General features: G+C 46.5%; 1 protein-coding gene across 1 annotated transcript in view; it reads left to right on the top strand.

Annotated features, from left to right (window-relative positions):
- The first annotated feature begins 14,146 nt into the window (after nucleotides 1-14,146).
- The window catches only part of LOC141162106 (growth/differentiation factor 8-like), a 175,127-nt gene continuing 169,047 nt past the window's right edge, over nucleotides 14,147-20,226 (top strand). The window contains exon 1 of the mRNA XM_073647852.1: nucleotides 14,147-14,627. Coding sequence (XP_073503953.1) covers nucleotides 14,273-14,627 — 355 coding nt within the window. The 5' untranslated portion in view covers nucleotides 14,147-14,272. The remainder of the gene's footprint in view (nucleotides 14,628-20,226) is intronic.

Here is a 20,226-nt window from a genome sequence, read left to right as displayed (position 1 = left end):
AGGGAAAGTATAGGATATAGTTTAGTGCTTAAGTTAGAGATAGTGACAGCAGTTAAGTAGGTGAAAGGTTAAGTTTGCCCAGCAACAGACTGCCCACAGTGGGAGGGGTTAGGGCCAGTGAAAGGGAACCACTTCCCAGTTTTAGTCAGTGAAAGAGTTCGTTGATATCAGTGACAAAGTCAATTTCAAGGTGCAGTGGGCTGAAAGTATGCTGTGGGCAAAATGTTCCGGCGGTAGCAGGCCTTACTAAACTCCCTGCGGACATTCCTGCAAAGTCTGGAGCTCTAGGCTTAAGTTGGTGACTATGGAGAGCACTGACTACCCTTCCGTACATTTTGGTTAGGGCAGCCCAAAATCGTGAATTGTCTTTTCCTTCGAGGGACTAGGATTATGTAACATCCCTGGCGGCGTTCTTGCATGCCTTACCACCTCCCACCATGCAAAACCGCAATCTTATCTATTAGGCCTGATTCTTAAAGCTGCAGTGTGCGCAGTCCTAATGCGCCCCCAGCCTATTGCTGTGAGTCACTGGATACTTAAACCCCCTCCACCCAGTAGGAGGTGCCTGAGCAACACTTTCACCCAGTTTATCTTTTGCAACTGAGGTGCCAGGTCCTGTCCTGACTCTAGTCTGTCCGCCATCCTGGGGGCTGAGTACCCAGGGCCTTTTCCTGTACCTGTGACTTCCAGTCTGTTTCCACCACCCTGGGGGCCGATTAACCAGGGCCGCTACCTGTATTTCTGACTTCTAGTCTGTTTCCGCCACCCTGAGGGCTGAGTTGCCAGGCTCGTTCCTGTATCTTGTTCCCGGTTCAGTTCCTGTCTGAACAGAGTCCTAGCCCATTACTTGTTTCTCTCTATGTCCATACCTTCCCTTTGCCTGCAGTGTCTGAACCTGCACCTAACTCCAACTCGTTGTCTCTGTACTTCTGTTTGTGAGTTTTGTGTCCACTCGCTACTTCATTGTAAGTACCTTGTGTGTATCTGGTTCCTTGTTTACCACACCTGCGGTTCTGTTCTGCTCTGCTTGGTCACCGCTCCGGCGGTTCCGCTTGTTTACCGCACCTGCGGTTCTGTTCTGCTCTGCTTGTTCACCGCTCCGGCGGTTCCGCTCTGCTTCGCTTGTTTACCGCACCTGCGGTTCTGCTCCGCTCTGCTTGTTCTCCGCACCTGCGGTTTTGCTCTGCTCTGCTTGCTCACCGCACCTGCGGTTTTGCTCCGCTCTGCTTGTTCACCGCCCTTGCGGTTTTGTTCCGCTCTGCTTGCTCACCGCCCTTGCGGTTTTGTTCCGCTCTGCTTGCTCACCGCACCTGCGGTTTTGCTCCGCTCTGCTTGTTCACCGCACCTGCGGTTTTGCTCCGCTCTGCTTGTTCACCGCACCTGCGGTTTTGCTCCGCTCTGCTTGTTCACCGCACCTGCAGTTTTGCTCCGCTCTGCTTGCTCACCGCACCTGTGGTTTTGCTCCGCTCTGCTTGTTCTCCGCACCTGCGGTTTTGCTCCGCTCTGCTTGTTCTCCGCACGTGCGGTTTTGCTCCGCTCTGCTTGTTCACCGCACCTGCGGTTTTGCTCCGCTCTGCTTGTTCATCGCTCCTGCGGTTTTGCTCCGCTCTGCTTGTTCACTGCACCTGCGCTTTTGCTCCGCTATGCTTGTTCACCGCTCCTGTGGTTTTGCTCTGCTAGTCCACCGCACCTGCGGCTCTGTTCCTGTACCCCAGTCTGTACTGGTCCCTATCCAGCCTGCGTTCATACCTGCCAGTATCTGTCTGTCTGCATTCCAGCCGTGCCTGTCAGCACCCGCCTGTCTGCATACCAGCGCACCTGCCACTACCCACCTGTCTACATACCAGCCGTGACTGCTAAGTACCCACCTGTCTGCATACCAGCTAACCTGCTTGTTCCTGCATTCCCCGGTGTGGGTCACCAGCTGTGACCAGGGTCTGACCTGGAGTAGCACCTGGTCCCTCTGCTTGGTTCTTCCCTGGTTCACGGAGTCAACTGAGCCGCCGTGCGACCTTAGTCGGACCGGGTTGATAAATAGTTACGCCCCTCCAGGCACTCCTCGGTTCATGGTTCAGTGAGATCACTAATCACGCTCACGCCAGTCAGTCCGGGCACGAGCGTAACAGTTTGCTCAGGCCATGGTTCCCGTTGAGCGCCACGGCCCTTCGCTCTCAGAGACATTTGAATCCTTGTCTGGCGAATACGTGCACCAAGGAAAAATTTTTTCTTAAGCTGAGGTCCAAGCGATTTACGCACCAGCCCAAATGGAGCTATCAGCACTTGTTCCTGAGGATCCACCACGGTATTATGGGGACCCAAAACAAAGCCGTGCGTTTGTGGAGCAATGCATGCTACATTTCAAATTTTATGCTCACTATTATCCCACTGATCGGGTTAAAGTAGCATTTCTGATGTCCTGCCTTGCGGGTGATTCCTTGAAATGGATCACCCCCCTATGGGAAGCATGGGATCCTATCATCTTGGACCTGCAGGCCTTCCTGGTGGCCTTTCTAATGGTCTTCGATGACCCTAATCCTGAAGCTTCTGCTAAAGCTTCCCTTCCCAATATCTTGGAGCAGCCCCGATGGGTAATGTGAGTAGGTAGCCTACCAGTTCTCCAGCCTGAAGAGACTGCTGCCCACACAGAATCCACACAGGATGACAATGCTCCACAGAATACTTCTCTTCCCAACCTCAAGAGGCAGTCCAGACGTGCAAGGCGTAGAGGTAAACCATCACGCCAGGTCCTGTCCTCCCAAAGACCTCCTGTTCCCCAGCCTGTAGAGGCAGCTATCCGCACAGAATCCATGAAGGATGACTATGTTCGTCAGGCAAAGCAGAGGCCAGAACTCAGTCACAAAATCGGATTGCGGCCCCGCTGCAGTTGTTTGGGACCCCCTGACGGTCTTTGTCCAGCGAAGGTTGGAGAATCCCAAGACGTTAGGCCTGTGGGAGAGGCTGCCCTTGGCGTTAGTGTTTCCTCTCCACAGATGACCATGACTGTCTCCGTGGCAAGTGAAGGCCTCGGATTAACCGGAAATTTCGGGCTTAAAGCCTTGAAGAGTCTGTTTCTGATTCCTGTCCGACAACTCCAGAAGCCGTTTTGGGCATTGTCAGCAGAACGACGAGCCCTACTCAGAAACAGTCAAAATATGTCTGTACAAATTAAGCTCCAGATTGGAGCATTACACATGAAGAAGTTCACATTCCAGGTGCTGTCTGGTTTACCCACAGGTCGTCCAGAGCCGAGAGATCTAGTCCCAGCTCAGGTCTGGAGATCCTGAATGGTGTTTCCTGGGGGACAGCTGAGGTGCAAGGGGTGTCCAGTTCCCATATCTTCAGGAAAGTCAGCAGTTTCTGCTTCTTCTTCACCAGATCTGCTAGTCGCTGACTCGCTGTGCGTTGAAGTCTGAAGGAAGGGATGCGGAGGCAATGTCCCCACACAGTCTCGACGATTGTACCAATGATCTGGCTTCAGGTACCACCCCTCCTCGCAGACGTGTCATCTCCGAAACCAGACTGAAGTTGGTCCCTAAGCAAGGATCCTCTATCTCTAATAAATATGGCAATATGTCCATCAAGGCGGTGGCTACCTCCAAGTCTCTGCACCCCTCCAACCAGGTGGAGGACCTCCTGTTGTCTCCTCAATCCTCCGGGGTTCTACCTGATAACAAATGGAGTGAGACTTTTCTACACCCTGTTCCTGGTACTTCGCCAACTTCATCCAGTAAGCTTGGCAAAGTGTACGTCAAAGCGGTGGTTAACCCCGAGTCTCTGCACCCCTCTAACCTGGTGGAGGACCTCCAGTTGTCCTGTGAATCCTTTGGGGTACTACCCTATATTAACAAATGGAGAGAGACTCTCCTGTGTCCTATTCCTGGTGCTGCACCCACTTCATCTGTTGCTGAGGATGGCTCGATAGGAGGAAGCATCCTAGTCACCAAGATGGTGAGACCACTTTCATTCCCTCTAGTGGACAGAAGAGGTAATCTTCTTGAAGAGAAGGATCGGCCTCCAAATTCTCTGCAGGAAATCCTTGCAGGCTTGAAGAAGAGGGGGTGTAAAGGGGGGGGGGTACTGTAACATCCCTGGCGGCGTGCTTGCATGGCTTACCATCTCCCACCATGAAAGGCCGCACTCTTACCTATCAGGCCAGGCTGCATACTTTGCTCCAGTACCTACTGTTTGTATTTCTCTTGCCTGCTGGCTTAGGGCGGCGGCGCTGTTACTTCCTGATTCTTAAAGCTGCAGTGTGCACAGTCCTAATGTGTCCCCAGCCTATCGCTGTGAGTCATTGGATACTTAAACCCCCTCCACCCAGTAGGAGGTGCCTGAGCAACACTTTCACTCAGTTTGTCTTTTGCAACTGAGGTGCCAGGTCCTGTCCTGACACTAGTCTGTAGGCCACCCTGGGGGCTGAGTACCCAGGGACTTTTCCTGTACCTGTGACTTCTAGTCTGTTTCTGCCACCCTTGGGGCCGAGTACCCAGTGCCGCTACCTGTATCTCTGACTTCTAGTCTGTTTCCGCCACCCTGAGGGCTGAGTTCCCAGGCTCGTTCCTGTATCTTGTTCCCGGCTAAGTTCCTGTCTGAACAGTGTCCTAGCCCATTAATTGTTTCTCTCTATGTCCGTACCTTCCCTTTGCCTGCAGTGTCTGAACCTGCACCTAACTCCAACTCGTTGTCTCTGTACTTCTGTTTGTGAGTTTTGTGTCCACTCGCTACTTCATTGTAAGTACCTTGTGCGTATCTGGTTCTGCTTGTCCCCTTTCGCTGCTTCCGTATCTACCTCCTGTGTTCTAACCATCTTCCTGTATTTTCCAGTCTGCTCCATGTGAACAGAGCCCTGTCCTGTCTGCCTTCACCCTCTGCTCTGTTCTGCTCTGCTTGTTCACCGCTCCGGCGGTTCCGCTCTGCTCCGCTTGTTTACCACACCTGCGGTTCTGTTCTGCTCTGCTTGTTCACCGCTCCGGTGGTTCCGCTCTGTTCCACTTGTTTACCGCACCTGCGGTTCTGTTCTGCTCTGCTTGTTCACCGCTCCGGTGGTTCCGCTCTGCTTCGCTTGTTTACCGCACCTGCGGTTGTGCTCCGCTCTGCTTTTTCTCCGCACCTGCGGTTTTACTCCGCTCTGCTTGTTTACCGCACCTGCGGATTTGCTCTGCTCTGCTTGCTCACCGCACCTGCGGTTTTGCTCCGCTCTGCTTGTTCACCGCACCTGCGGTTTTGCTCCGCTCTGCTTGCTCACTGCACCTGCAGTTTTGCTCCGCTCTGCTTGTTCACCGCATCTGCGGTTTTGCTCCACTCTGCTTGTTCTCCGCACCTGCGGTTTTGCTCCGCTCTGCTTGTTCACCGCTCCTGCGGTTTTGCTCTGCTAGTCCACCGCACCTGCTGCTCTGTTCCTGTATCTCAGTCTGTACTGGTCCCTATCCAGCCTGCGTTCATACCTGCCAGTATCTGCCTGTCTGCATTCCAGCCATGCCTGTCAGCACCCGCCTGTCTGCATATCAGCCGCACCTGCCAGTACCCACCTGCCTACATACCAGCCGTGCCTGCTAAGTACCCACCTGTCTGCATACCAGCTAACCTGCCTGTTCATGCATTCCCCGGTGTGGGTCACCAGCTGTGACCGGGGTCTGACCTGGAGTAGCACCTGGTCCCTCTGCTTGGTTCCTCCCTGGTTCACGGAGTCAACTGAGCAGCCTTGCGACCTTAGTCGGATCGGGTTGATAAATAGTTACGCCCCTCCAGGCACTCCTCGGTTCATGGCTCAGTGAGATCACTAATCACGCTCACGCCAGTCAGTCCGGGTGCGAGCGTAACAGATTATTATACTACTAGCTATTGAACCAGTTCCACGCCCAGGTGGTGAGCATTTTTATTGATACATTTCCGGCACCATTTTTTTTTTAAGACACTGTGTCTGTGAATTCGCATATACAGTGTCTTCAATAAAATGGTGCCGGATAGCGCAGCATGTGCACGCGCTGACTCTGGCACCATTTTATTCAAGTAATGTATATGCGCCAGCCATAGGGATAATGGCAATGGGTGGTGCATGCGTACTGCTATGTTGACTATGGTAAAGCGACTTGCTCGGCTCTCCGGAGTTCGGTCGTCTCCTGGTGCTGCTGCTGGCTTTGCAAGTGCTATTGTTGCATCTGTAGTTGTGGCTCTACACCAGGTGCTTAATGAGCTCCTTCACGTTGCCGGACTTCTCTGGCTGGCGGTCTTCACCCAGGACATCCACCGGTCTCTGTGGCAGGTACACGTGTTCCTGGAATCTTGCATGCACTCTCACACCAACTGTGGTAAAGTGCCGCACAATAGTAGGTCTTCTTAATTCACACAGGAGAGCATCCTGAGTGACATATACCTCCCCTCGCATATAATACCAGTGACTCTGTCACATATTCCCCCCCTCTGCCCAAAGCCGGGGGTTTGGGCACCTTCAGACACCAAGCAGGGAATTCTGGAGAGGGCATCAGCATTAGCATGTAACTTCCCGGGTCTATGTTTCACGTGAAAATTAAAGTCTTGGAGACCTAAGAACCACCTACAACCCCTGGCAAAAATTATGGAATCACCGGGCTCGGAGGATGTTCATTCAGTTGTTTAATGTTGTTGAAAAAAAGCAGATCACAGACATGGCACAAAACTAAAGTCATTTCAAATGGCAACTTTAGGGCTTTAAGAAACATGAAAAGAAATCAAGATAAAAAATGTGGTACTCAGTAAGGGTAATTTTTTTCAGACCAAGGAGTGTGGTAAAATGAACTTCTCCGAAGGTAGACACAGGACACACGGTTTGGGTAAACTTCCTGGAGGTTTATTGTGCGGCATAAACTCCAGCAGCATCCCATAAAAATAAACAGTCCCTCTCGGGGTTAACGGGAAAACAAAAGATGAACTATAACAGAGTCCTCTAGCCAGCAGGGCCTTTGCCGGCTGCAGATAGTCTTGTGAAGTTTCAACAACACCAGTCCTCCGGTGTTGCTCTCTGGCATCAGCCACACACAGCCTGGAGACTTCAAGCTCCAGACCACACACTCTACACAGGAAAACAAACTGACTGAACATTTAAACCCTGTTCAGTCACACCCTGAGGGAGAGGTATGGGGAATGACTTTCCTCCCATCTCTACCTTATTCTCATAAAACCACACCTTTTAAAAGAGCAAACTCCCAGCACATAACATGCTGGCAGAAATTCAGTAGGTCTTAATTCACACAGGAGAGCATCCTGAGTGACACATATCTCCCCTCGCACATAGTACCAGTGACTCTGTCACATGATGTTGTAGTACATTACTTCAATAAAATGGTGCCGGAGTCAGCATGTGCACATACCGCGCTATCTGGTGCCATTTTATTGAAGACTCTGTATATGCGAATTTGCAGACAGAGTGTCTTAAAAGAAATTGCGTCGGATAGAGTGGTATGCGCATGCTCTGACTCCGGCATCATTTTATTGAGGTATTGTACTACAAAATTAAAGGGATCCTGTCATCAGAAATAACAATATTAACCTGCAGATAAGCGGTTAATCTGCAGGTTAACAGCATTATTATGCTGTCCAGTACCTGCATGCAGCCCAATGCAGTGGGGAGAAAATTAACTTTATTCTCTCCACCAGCATTTGGCTTCAGTAATGGAGGCGGGGGTGGTGCCGGTTCAGTCTCCGCTCTGAGTATACAAAGCTGCCGCTGTAATCGCACTCCCGCCCTGACTGACACTGGCTCTACATTGAGGCCGGCTGTCAGTCAGGCCGGGGGCACAGTTAGAGCGCTCGCTCTGTATTCTTAGAGCAATAACTGAACCGATGCCGCCCCCAACCCCATGACTGAATTCGAATGTTCTCTCATCCTGGTCCGCCATCCAATTTTATGTCCCCCCATCTTTGTATATGCTCGCCCATCCTGGTATATGCTTTCCCATCCTGGAATATGCTCCCCCATCCTATTATATGCTCCCCCATCCTGGTATATGCTCCCTCATCCTATTATATGCTCCCCCATCCTGGTATATGCTCCCTCATCCTGGTCCCCAATCCTGGTATATGCTCCTCCATCCTGGTCCCCATCCTATTATATGCTCCTCCATCCTGGTATATGCTCCCTCATCCTTGTATATGCTCTCCCATCCTGGAATATGCTCCCCCCTCCTGGTAGATGCTCACCCATCCTGGTCCCCCATCCTGAAATATACTCCCCCATCCTGGTACTCAATCCTGGTATAAGGTCCCCCATCCTGTTCCCCCATCCTGGTATATGTGCTCCCATCTTGGTATGTGCTTCCCTATCCTTGTATATGCACCCCCATCCTGGTCCCCCATCCTGGAATATGCTCCCCCATCCTGGTCCCCCATGCTGGTATATGCTCCCCCATCCTATGCTCCCACATCCTGGTCCCCCATACGGTATATGCTCCCCCATCCTGGTCCCCCATCCTGGAATATGCTCCCCCATCCTGGTATAAACTCCCCCATCCTGTTACCCCATCCTGGTATATGTGCCCCTATCCTTGCATATGCTCCCCCATCCTGGTCCCCCATCCTGGTATATGCTCGCTCATCCTGGTATATGCTCCCCCATCCTGGTCATTCATCCTGCTCCCTCATCCTGGTATATGCTCACCCATCCTGATCCTCTATCCTGGTATATGCTCCCCCATCCTGGTATATGCTTCCCATCCTGGTCCCCAATCCTGCTCCCCCATCCTGGTAAATGCTCCCGCATCCTGGTCCCCTATCCTGGTATATGCTCCCCCATCCTGGTACAAGCTCCCCATCCAAATACGCTATCATGCTCCCCAATCCTGGTATATGGTCCCCCATCCTGGTTCCCCATCCTGGTATAGGCTCCTCATCCTGGTTCCCCATCTTGCTCCCCCTTCCTGGTATATGCTCCCCCATCCTAGTATATGCTCCCCCATCCTGGTCCCCCATCCTGGTATATGCTCCCCCTTCCTGGTATATTCTCACCCATCCTGATCCTCCATCCTGGTATATGCTCCCCCATCCTGGTATACGCTCCCCATAGTGGTCCCCATCCTGCTCCCCCATCCTGGTATATGCTCCCCCATGCTGGTAAATGCTTCCCATCTTGGTCCCCCATCCTGGTATATGCTCCCCCATCCTGGTTCCCCATCTTGGTATATGCTCCTCATCCTGATCCCACATCCTGGTATATGTACCCCCATCCTGGTATATGCTCCGCATTCTAGTCCCCCATTTTGGTATATGCTTCCCCATCCTGGTCCCCCATCCTGGTATATGCTTCCCATCCTGGTCCCCAATCCTGCTCCCCCATCCTGGTAAATGCTCCTGCATCCTGGTCCCCTATCCTGGTATATGCTCCCCCATCCTGGTACACGCTCCCCATCCTGATACGCTATCCTGCTCCCCAATCCTGGTATATGGTCCCCCATCCTGGTTCCCCATCCTGGTATAGGCTCCTCATCCTGGTTCCCCATCCTGCTCCCCCTTCATGGTATATGCTCCCCCATCCTAGTATATGCTCCTCCATCCTGGTCACCCATCCTGGTATATGCTTCCCCATCCTGGTATATGCTCACGCATCCTGATCCTCCATCCTGGTATATGCTCCCCTATCCTGGTATATGCTCCCCATCGTGGTCCCCATCCTGCTCCCCCATCCTGGTATATGCTCCCCCATGCTGGTAAATGCTTCCCATCCTGGTCCCCCATCCTGGTATATGCTCCCCCATCCTAGTTACCCATCTTGGTATATGCTCTTCATCCTGGTCCCCCATCCTGGTATATGCACCCCCATCCTGGTATATGCTCTCCATTCTGGTCCCCCATTTTGGTATATGCTTCCCCATCCTGGTCCCCCATCCTGATATATGCTCCCCATCCTGGTCCGCCATCCTGCTCCCCAATCCTGGTATATGCTCCTCATCTTGGTCCCCCATCCTGGTATATGCTCCCCCATCCTGGTCCCCCATCCTGGTATATGCTCCCCCATCCTGGTCATTCATCCTGCTCCCTCATCCTGGTATATGCTCCCCCATCCTGGTATATGCTTCCCCATCCTGGTATATGCTTTCCATCCTGGTCCCCAATCCTGCTCCCCCATCCTAGTAAATGCTCCCGCATCCTGGTCCCCTATCTTGGTATATGCTCCCCCATCCTGGTACACGCTCCCCATCCTGATACGCCATCCTGCTCCCCAATCCTGGTATATGGTCCCCCATCCTGGTTCCCAATCCTGGTATAGGCTCCTCATCCTGGTTCCCCATCCTGCTCCCCCTTCCTGGTATATGCTCCCCCATCCTAGTATATGCTCCCCCATCCTGGTATATGCTCACCCATCCTGATCCTCCATCCTGGTATATGCTCCCCCATCCTGGTATATGCTGCCCATCGTGGTCACCATCCTGCTCCCCCACCCTGGTATATGCTCCCCCATGCTGGTAAATGCTTCCCATCCTGGTCCCCCATCCTGGTATATGCTCCCCCATCCTGGTTCCCCATCTTGGTATATGCTCCTTATCCTGGTCCCCCATCCTGGTATATGCTCCCCATTCTGGTCCCCCATTTTGGTATATGCTTCCCCATCCTGGTCCCCCATCCTGGTATATGCTCCCCATCCTGGTCCGCCATCCTGCTCCCCAATCCTGATATATGCTCCTCATCTTGGTCCCCCATCCTGGTATATGCTTCCCCATCCTGGTTCCCCATCCTGGTATATGCTTCTCATCCTGGTTCCCCATCCTGCTGCCCCATCCTGGTATATGCTTCCCCATCCTGGTATATGCTCCCCCATCCTGGTATATGCTCCCCCATCCTGGTCCTTCATACTGCTCCCCATCCTGGTATATGCCCTCCTAACCAGCTCTATGCTCCTCCATCCTGGTCCCCCATCCTTGTATATGCTCCCCCACCTTGGTCCCCCAACCTGGTATATGCTCCCCCATCCTAGTCCCTCATCCTGCTATATGGTCTCCCATCCTGGTCCTTCATCCTGCTCCCTCATCCTGGTATATGCTCACCCATCCTGGTCCTCCATTTTGTTATATGCTCCCCCATCCTGGTATATGCTCCCCCAATCCTGGTATGTATGGCCCCCCTCATCCCTATCCTGGTATGTATGGCCCCTCATCCTTATCCTGGTAAGCATGGTACTCCTCATCCCCCCAACCCTAGTATGCATGACCCATCTTCCCCATCACGCTGCACACACACAAAAAAACAAACACTTCTACTCACCTTTCTTCCCTGTGTTCCAGCGCTGTGTCCCATTCTGCCGGAGGCCAAGATAGGGGTGTGGCGTCGGAGAACGCGCGTGCCCATACCGCGCTGTCCAGCGCCATTTTGTTGCAGACACACTGCAAATGTGTCTTCAGTAAAATGAAATGGCACCAGATAGCGTGCTATGTGCATGCGCCGGTTCCGACGCCACAATCCGTCCAGAACAGAGGCGCCGTGGCAACACTCCATCGGATCAGGTAAGTATGTCCTCATGGCGCCGGAGTTCACGGTATGCATTCAGTGACTACACATACCGCGATCTCCGGCGCCATATGCTCCTCTTACCTGTAACGACTGGATGCGGTCTTCTGTCTGGAGCCAGACTACGCAGGCGCGTGGCACTTGTTCAGTCTATAGAGGCTTCGGACAGAAGGACGCATTTAGCATTATATTATAGATTATACTACGGGGAGGGTTTCTATATGTGATTACACTATTGGGACTCTGTATGTACTTATACTACAGGAGGGGGGGCTCTATATGTGAATATACTATAGAAGTGAGGGGGCTGTATATGTGATTATACTAAAGGAGGGGAGGCTCTATATGTGATTATACTATGGGAGTGAGTATCCTCAATATGTGATTACACAATAAGACTGGGGGGCTTTATACGGGCCTATACTCCAGGAGTGAGGGGGCTCTATATGTGATTATACTATAAAAGTGAAGGGGCTCTATATGTGCTTATACTACAGGACCAGGCTCTGTATGTGATTATTCTACAGGAGGTAGACTACTGTTGGCTAAACCCGCCGATATTGAAGAGTTCAGCCGAAGGTCTAATGTGTATAGTGGTGCCGGCCAACTGATGATCGGGAGAGATGTCGATCAGGCATCATCCAATTTTGGGGTGCTTATAGCTTTTTTCTCTTAGAGATAAGATGCTGCCGGATGTTTTAGTTGGCAACTTTCTCATAGAGAAGACAGAAGCTCTTGGCTGAATGAATGTTCCTGTGTATGGGAGAGTCAGCTGAGATGGTTGTCAGCCGAATGATCAGCCGACAGTCATCTGATGTATATGGGCAGCTTAAGGATGGGCCACACCACTAATGGGCCAGTGCATTGTGCTTACACCTCAGAGTAAAACTTTCCAGCCAATCCCTGTAAACGAAACAATAGCAAAAAACTATTAGAAGTGTCTGATATACTGTGAGTCACAGTGCACCAATATTTCCACACTTGTTGATGCCAGCCAATATATTTTTCTCACAGAGTTTCAAAAAAATGTAAAAAGTGCATTAATCCATCAAAATGGGTATTGTATTCACGTTCTGTGTAATATTGGTTCTGAAAATGACCATATGCATGAGACCCAAGGCTATTATCACAACCATTAGAACTGAGCTCATGAAAACAGAGATGCTAATAATATAATTCTACACTTACCAGAAATATTATTGCTTTATGTCATCTACAGCAGCCAGGAATATTTTCTAACTCACAATAAGAAACAGCTCTTAAATAGTTTCCAACTTTTTGGTTAATTTGAAGCATGAAATTTTGTATGCGACTACTACAGGTGCATCTCACTAAATTAGAATATCATCAAAAAGTTAATTTATTTCAGTTCTTCAATACAAAAAGTGAGACTCATATATTATATAGAGTCATTACAAACAGAGTGATCTATTTCAAGTCTTTATTTCTGTTAATGTTGATGATTATGCCTTACAGCCAATGAAAACACAAAAGTCATTATCTCAGTAAATTAAAATAATTAACAAAAAACACCTGCAAAGACTTCCTAAGCATTTAAAAAGGTCCCTTAGTCTGTTTCAGTAGGCTCCACAATCATGCGGAAGACTGCTGACTTGACAGATGTCCAGAAGGCAATCATTGACACACTCCACAAGGTCCCAGAGTTCCAATTTTCATTTGGAAATCAAGGTCCTAGAGTCTGGTGGAAGAGTGGAGAGGCACACAATCCAAGCTGCTTGAGGTCTAGTGTGATGTTTCCACAATCAGTGATGGTTTGGGGAGCCATGTCATCTGCTGGTGTAGGTCCACTGTGTTTTATCAAGACCAAAGTCAGCGCAGCCGTCTACCAGGAAATTTTAGAGCACTTCATGCTTCCCTCTGCCGACAAGCTTTTTGGAGATGGAAATTTCATTCTCCTGCAGGACTTGGCACCTGTCCACACTGTCAAAAGTACCAATACCTGGTTTAAAAACAACAGTATCACTGTGCTTGGTTGGCCAGCAAACTCGCCTGACCTTAACCCCATAGAGAATCTATGGGGTATTGTCAAGAGGAAGATGAGAGACACCAGACCCAACAATGCAGACAAGCTGAAGGCTGCTGTCAAAGCAACCTGGGCTTCCCTAACTCCTCAGCAGTGCCACAGGCTGCTCGCCCACATGCCATGCCGCATTGATGCAGTAATTGATGTAAAAGGAGTCCCAACCAAGTATTGAGTGCATTTACTGAACATACATTTCAGTAGGCCAACATTTCGGATTTTAAAAACATTTTTCAAGCTATTGTTATAAAGTATTCTAATTTACTGAGATAATGACTTGTGCGTTTTCATTGGCTGTAAGCCATAATCATCAACATTAACAGAAATAAACACTTGAAATAGATCTCTCTGTTTGTAATGACTCTATATAATATATGCATTTCACTTTTTGTATTGAAGAACTGAAATAAATTAACTTTTTGATGATATTCTAATTTAGTGAGATGCACCTGTATATTCAGGTGTCAAAATCTGTGTCAATGGACAAAAAAATAATTTGTGGCTTCTAAAAAGCTGCCATCATACTAACCAACTTAATGTATCTGCCAGCTGAATTAATTGTTTATGTGGCAAGCAATCATTGGTTGTGATGATGCAAGTGAAACTTAAGTTGCAGTATAAAAGTACAGGTTGTCTGAACGTGTTGTATTAGTATGACAGCTTCTTCAAATGGTCTTGACAGAAAAGTTTAGTAATTATATTTTTCAGTTATTACTTAAGACAAAAAGAAAAACTATTTCAGTTTGACTAAATGAGAAGATGACAAAGATATGTGTCTATATTTACATGTGTGTTCTGGTAGTATTTCCCTTTGTGGATTTCAGCAAGTGCAACCAAGCAGATGATAAGGACACTCAATGCACTGCATGTACCTGGAGGGAAAGCACCAAATTGTCAAGATTAGAAGCTATAAAACTTCAGATACTTAGTAAACTTCGACTTGAGCAGGCACCTAACATCAGCAAGAATATAAAACACAGTTTGCCAAATGCTCCACCTGTGCAAGATATAATAGACCAGTATGATGTTCAAAGAGATTCTGGCAGCGATGGCGCACGAGAAGATGATGATTACCATGCCATTACTGAAACAGTCATCATTATGCCCACTGAAAGTAAGTAATAAATAGGGAAATGTTTTCATTTTTAGTGTGTTTAAGTTGTAAGTGATGTGTTTAAGCTATCTTAAACTGCCCATAAAGAACCATTTCACCGGGGGAATTTGTATGGCATTTTACTGCACTTTTTATATTTACACACTCTGTAGCAAATTCCTTGTATTCATTTTTACCCATTATCCATGTCATATAAAACATGACAGTCTTTAAAGTTCACATCCCTTTTAAGTTAAAAAAAATGAAAGTCTTTTTGTTCATGATGGTTAATTGTTCATGCTATTTATTTCATGGTTTCTTAATATTTCTAATAGTATTTTTCTTTGTACCTGAATTATGGACATTTATCTGACATTTGAGTAATTATTATATTCAATTGACTTTTAGTGAATATGGAAAATAATATGAGTACATGCTCTGGGAAGATAATTACAAAGTTTGTGCAGATCATGTAGCATCAACTCTAAAAAGAATGACTGTTAGGTCTACATAAAGAAAAATAATATATATGTAAATTGTGAACCTGTCAGGGACCACCTGGTCAACAAGTCTCCTGGCATATAAAGTATGAAGCATTTCAGAGTCAAACACACCTGGTTGAGATCATACAGCCAGTGCCGGATACCTGCTGCCTGTGAATTGTCAGCTTTCAGGTTCTATTTAATAAAAGGAGATGTATGTATTAAAAATATTATGACAGTAAAAAAATGGCTAATGGCTCTCAATATTTTTACATGCATATGTATAGAGTAGATGTCTAAAAGAGATTTATTACTGTAATAGGAATAAATTGTAGATGAATAAACAATTTTACATTCTGGGTTCTATGGAATAAATTATAGCTACTGTGATAATTGTGTCACATAAAATTATCATATGGAATTTCATGAGGATGATCGTGTCATGTTCTTCATAGAATGTAACCCAACAAAATTTAAGGGCTCTCATAGTAGGGAGCAAGGAAACATTTTTAATATCCCCTTATTCAAATTTTAATTATAAAATTATGACCTTGGCACTCCTATTACTTTCTAATCACCGGATGATCACATGGTACTGTGTTAGCCAGTCAAAAAAAAGTTTTTATAATGTTAACAGTAAGAGATGCAAAATAACAGTGTTTCACATAAGAGACCTTTTAATGGCTAACAAAAATATATGATGTTACAAGCTAGCTGGTGAGACAGCTCTTTATGATATATACACACTGGAGATGAGCAAATTTATATGAGTGGAATTGAATTCTAAAATTTCATATTCCCAGAATATAGATTTTTTTTGCAGTTTGCTCTTCCTGATAGCTAGCATTATGCTGAATCTCAGAGGACCAGCCAGATGGTTTAGAAAAAAATAACAATACTCACTTCATCACTCACCTTACCTTCTGCCCCTAAAGCCCTTCCCCTATTGTGGATAAGTATATATATAAATATATATATATATATATATATATATATTTATATATACAGTGGTGTGAAAAAGTGTCTGCCACCTTCCTGATTTCTTCTTATTTTGCATGTCTGTCACACTTAAATGTTTCAGATCACAAAACAGGTTTAAATATTAGAGAAAGATAACACAAGTAAACAAAAATTGCAGTTTTTAAACGAAGGTCTTTATTATTAAGGGAAAAAAAATCCAAACCTACAGGGTTCTGTGTGAAAAAGTGATTGCCCCCTAAACTTAATAAATGGTTGGGCCACCTTTAGCAGCAACAACTGCAATCAAGCGTTTGCGATAACTGGCAATGAGTCTTTTACAACGCTCTGGAGGAATTTTGGCTCACTCATCTTTGCACAATTGTTGTAATTCAGCCACATTGGAGGGTTTCCGAGCATGAACTGCCTTTTTAAGGTCATGCCACAGCATTTCAATTGGATTAAGGTCAGGAATTTGACTAGGCCACTCCAATGTCTTAATTTTGTTTTTCTTAAGCCATTCAGAGGCGGAGTTGCTGGTGTATTTTGGATCATTGTCCTGCTGCATAACCCAACTGCACTTCAGTTCAAGATCACGAACAGATGGCCGGACATTCTCCTTCAGTATTTTTTGGTAGACAGCAGATCATGGTTCCATTTACGACAGCAAGTCTTTTCAGGTCCTGAAGCAGCAAAACAGCCACAGACCATCACACTAACACCACCATATTTTACTGTTGCAATGATGTTCCTTTTCTGAAATGCTGTGTTACTTCTACGCAGATGTTATGGGACATACATCTTCCAAAAAGTTCAACTTTTGTCTCATCAGTCTGCAGAGCACTCTCCCAAATGTCTTGGCAATCATCAAGATATTTTCTGGCAAAAGTGAGATGAGCCTTTATGTTCATTTCACTCAGCATTGGTTTTCGTCTTTTAAATCTGCCATGCATGCCATTTTTGCCCAGTCTCTTTCTTATGGTCATGAACACTGACCTTAATTGAGGAAAGTGAGGCCTGCAATTCTTTGGATGCTGTTGTGGGGTATTTTGTGACCTATTGGATGAGTCGTCACTGCGCTTTTGGGGTAATTTTGGTCGGCCGGCCACTCCTGGGAAGGTTCACCACTGTTCCATGTTTTCACCATTTGTGTATAATGGCTCTTACTGTGGTTCTCTGGAGTACCAATGCTTTAGAAATGGCTTTATAACCTTTTCCAGACTGATAAATTTCAATTACTTTGTTTCTCATTTGTTCCTGAATTTCTTTTGATTGCAGCATGATGTCTAGCTTTTGAGGATCTGTTGGTCAACTTCTCTTTGTCTAGCAGGTCCTATTTAAGTAATTTCTTGATTATCAGGCCTGTGTGTGCTAGGGAAATTGAACCTCCTTTCCCAAAGATGTGATAAACCATAGTTATTTATGTTTTAAGAGCACTTTTTCACACAGGGCCCTGTAGGTTTGGATTTCTTTTTCCCTTAATAATAAAGACCTTCATTTAAAAACTGCATTTCTGTTTACTTGTGTTATCTTTGTCTAATATTTAAATTTGTTTTAAACATTTAAGTGTGACAAACATGCAAAAGAATAAGAAATCAGGAAGGAGCAAACAGTTTTCCACACCACTGTATATATACAGTAAATATATATTATATACATATATTTTTTTTTCTACATCCTATGTTTGTCATGCTCCGAGGTCTGGAGAGTTCCTGTGGCATTATAAGGAACATTCAATTCACAGAGAATAACTTAACGGCAATTCAAATTTCCTTGTAAAATCCATACGGTTTGGGAAATTCAAATCTTGTCAGATTTGATCATATCTAACACACACACATTGTATATAAATACAGCCACAAGAGAACAAACCTGTTGTATAATAAATCAAAAATTTCACCACGCATTTGCAGACTGCCAATCACTCACCGATAGCTACTTTCCACAAGTGAGTGGGTGCTAAGGGAACTGCTGTCACATCCAAATCTGGTGCTCAGAATGCCACTTGAGCCAGCACACTAGGTCTGTTCACATTTCTTGAGTCGAGAAGTATGTGGTGCGGGGCTCAATGGAATCTTACTGAGAACAGACAGCCAATCAGCCTACTGCTAATCAACAGCTAGGGAGAGTAAAGGGGGATAGCCATTCTGCCAGCTGGCTCACTGTAGTACTCTTATAGAAGTAAGGTGTTAATGCTAGCGGGGACTTTACCAACTAAGTTCACATACTGGAGAGCAGTAGGTGGCAGGTGTCTAGAAGGGGGAAGTAACTGAAAGAAAGAGCTAAATAAATCATACTAGAGCTCTTTATGTTGCATTGAAAACTCCCCTCCTGCTTGATCTTAGGGCAAGGTCCAAGCACTGCTGCTACTGTGGTCTTTTTATCTTCTCACATGCTGCATGCAGGTCAACTTGCTGTGTTGGGGGTGAGAATAAGATGGATCTGGCACTGAGATTGTAACAGAGTCTACTCTCTTTAGACATGTGTTGGGACATACACAATCTTTGATAGACAGTGCCAGCAATTCAGGAGGGCCACACAGAGAAGGAAGTATGTCATTGAGTCCATCTGATGACAGACTCTACCATCATAGGAGAAAGCATTGACTTCCTATGATCAGGAATGGTCAGCGCCATTCACTCCTCATTCACATTCACTTTTCATCCAGATTCTTCCTTCTCCCTCTCTGTGCTCTGAGCACTGTATTCAGAAGAAACTGCTTCTAACTGCTGTAATTTGAGACAAGAAGGTACAAATCAGAGCCCCAATTGCAAAAATAGGGGTCACCCTGCATCAATGCCAACAAAACCACAAAATTTCATCACTCATATGTGCACCTATATAGCGAATGTCCCTTAGTCACAGAGCCCCAATTGCAAAAATAGGGGTCAAACCTGCATCAATGCCAACAAAACCACAAAATTGCATCACTTATACGTGCACCTATATAGTGAACGTCCCTTAGTCATGTTTAAGGTCCTTAGAAGTAATGAATCATGTGTCAGTTCTTTGTGTTGACCACATGTGTACATGTATACTGTATGTGTCTGTGTGTGTAATTTATATGTATTTGTGTAATGTGTATTTATATTTGTATGGGTGCAGTTTATAGTATAGTATAGTGGTACAATTTATGTGTATGTGTAGCAGTAATAACAAATTCAAATAGAGCTATTTTTTAGATGTACAATGTAGTGCTTTATCCACTTGTGTTTTATGTGCCTATAGATATCAGAAATCCAAGTTTTAACACAAAAATAAGCCCCATGGCAATTCAATAAGACTAATTTGTGGCTTCCCCGTGTAGACGATAATGAACATGCCTGGGATTTTAAATAATGTGGCACATTTTTCGGTGTAGACTTTTTCTGCTGCATGTGAGCAGAGTATAAATTAACCCATTCACATACATTTTCTGTTAAGTGTCAGAGGATTCTACCAAATGAAATTAATACCTGTCAGAATCCTAAACATGTAAACACAATCTAATGGTACTATTTACGTGTACGCTTAGCAGTGCTAATTGCGTACTGTGACGCTGAGTCACTTCTCACGGACATGCTGTCAGTCGGCATAGTCGAGGAGTCCAAGGTCAAAAGTCAGGAGGGTATGTCATAAACAGAGGGAAGAGACAAAGTCATAGTCAGGTAAGGGTATGAGGTAAAAATATCAGGAGGATAGCATATCAGAGCAAAAAGGTTGAACGGATGACCAGAATGTCGTCCAAAGTCAGGCAGCGATACATCTGCAAGCAAAATACAAGGCACAGAGTAAACCAACCACACTAAGCTTAAGCTAAGGCTGGCAGATATCTGAGACTGGCAGCTCAGTTAAATAGCTGAACAATTAAGGGAACCGGGAGCACCTGACAAGAGCTCAGCACCTCATAGTCTAAGATTGGACGGCTGAGCTGTCAATAAAAACACAGAAAGCTCAGCACGTCCTTGCACCAAACTGGACAACTGAGCTGTGAACCACCATACAGACAGCTCAGCACTGAGGGGTGGAATCGTTACACGTACATAGTATAGTGCCGCTGTTTATTTAGACTACATAGCTGCATTCTTCACTCGTATTGTATACAGTTGTGCTCAAAAGTTTACATGCCCAGGCAGAATTTTTCCTTTCTTGGCCTTGTTTCAGAGAATATGAATGATAACAAAAAATCTTTTTCTCCACTC

Source organism: Phyllobates terribilis, unplaced genomic scaffold (genome assembly GCF_046119375.1).
Source record: "Phyllobates terribilis strain yellow unplaced genomic scaffold, ASM4611937v1 Scaffold_9__5_contigs__length_417890890, whole genome shotgun sequence".
Taxonomy (NCBI): Eukaryota; Metazoa; Chordata; class Amphibia; order Anura; family Dendrobatidae; genus Phyllobates; species Phyllobates terribilis.
Note: the sequence above shows the minus strand (reverse complement) of the source record. Positions and strands in the feature narration are given on the sequence as shown.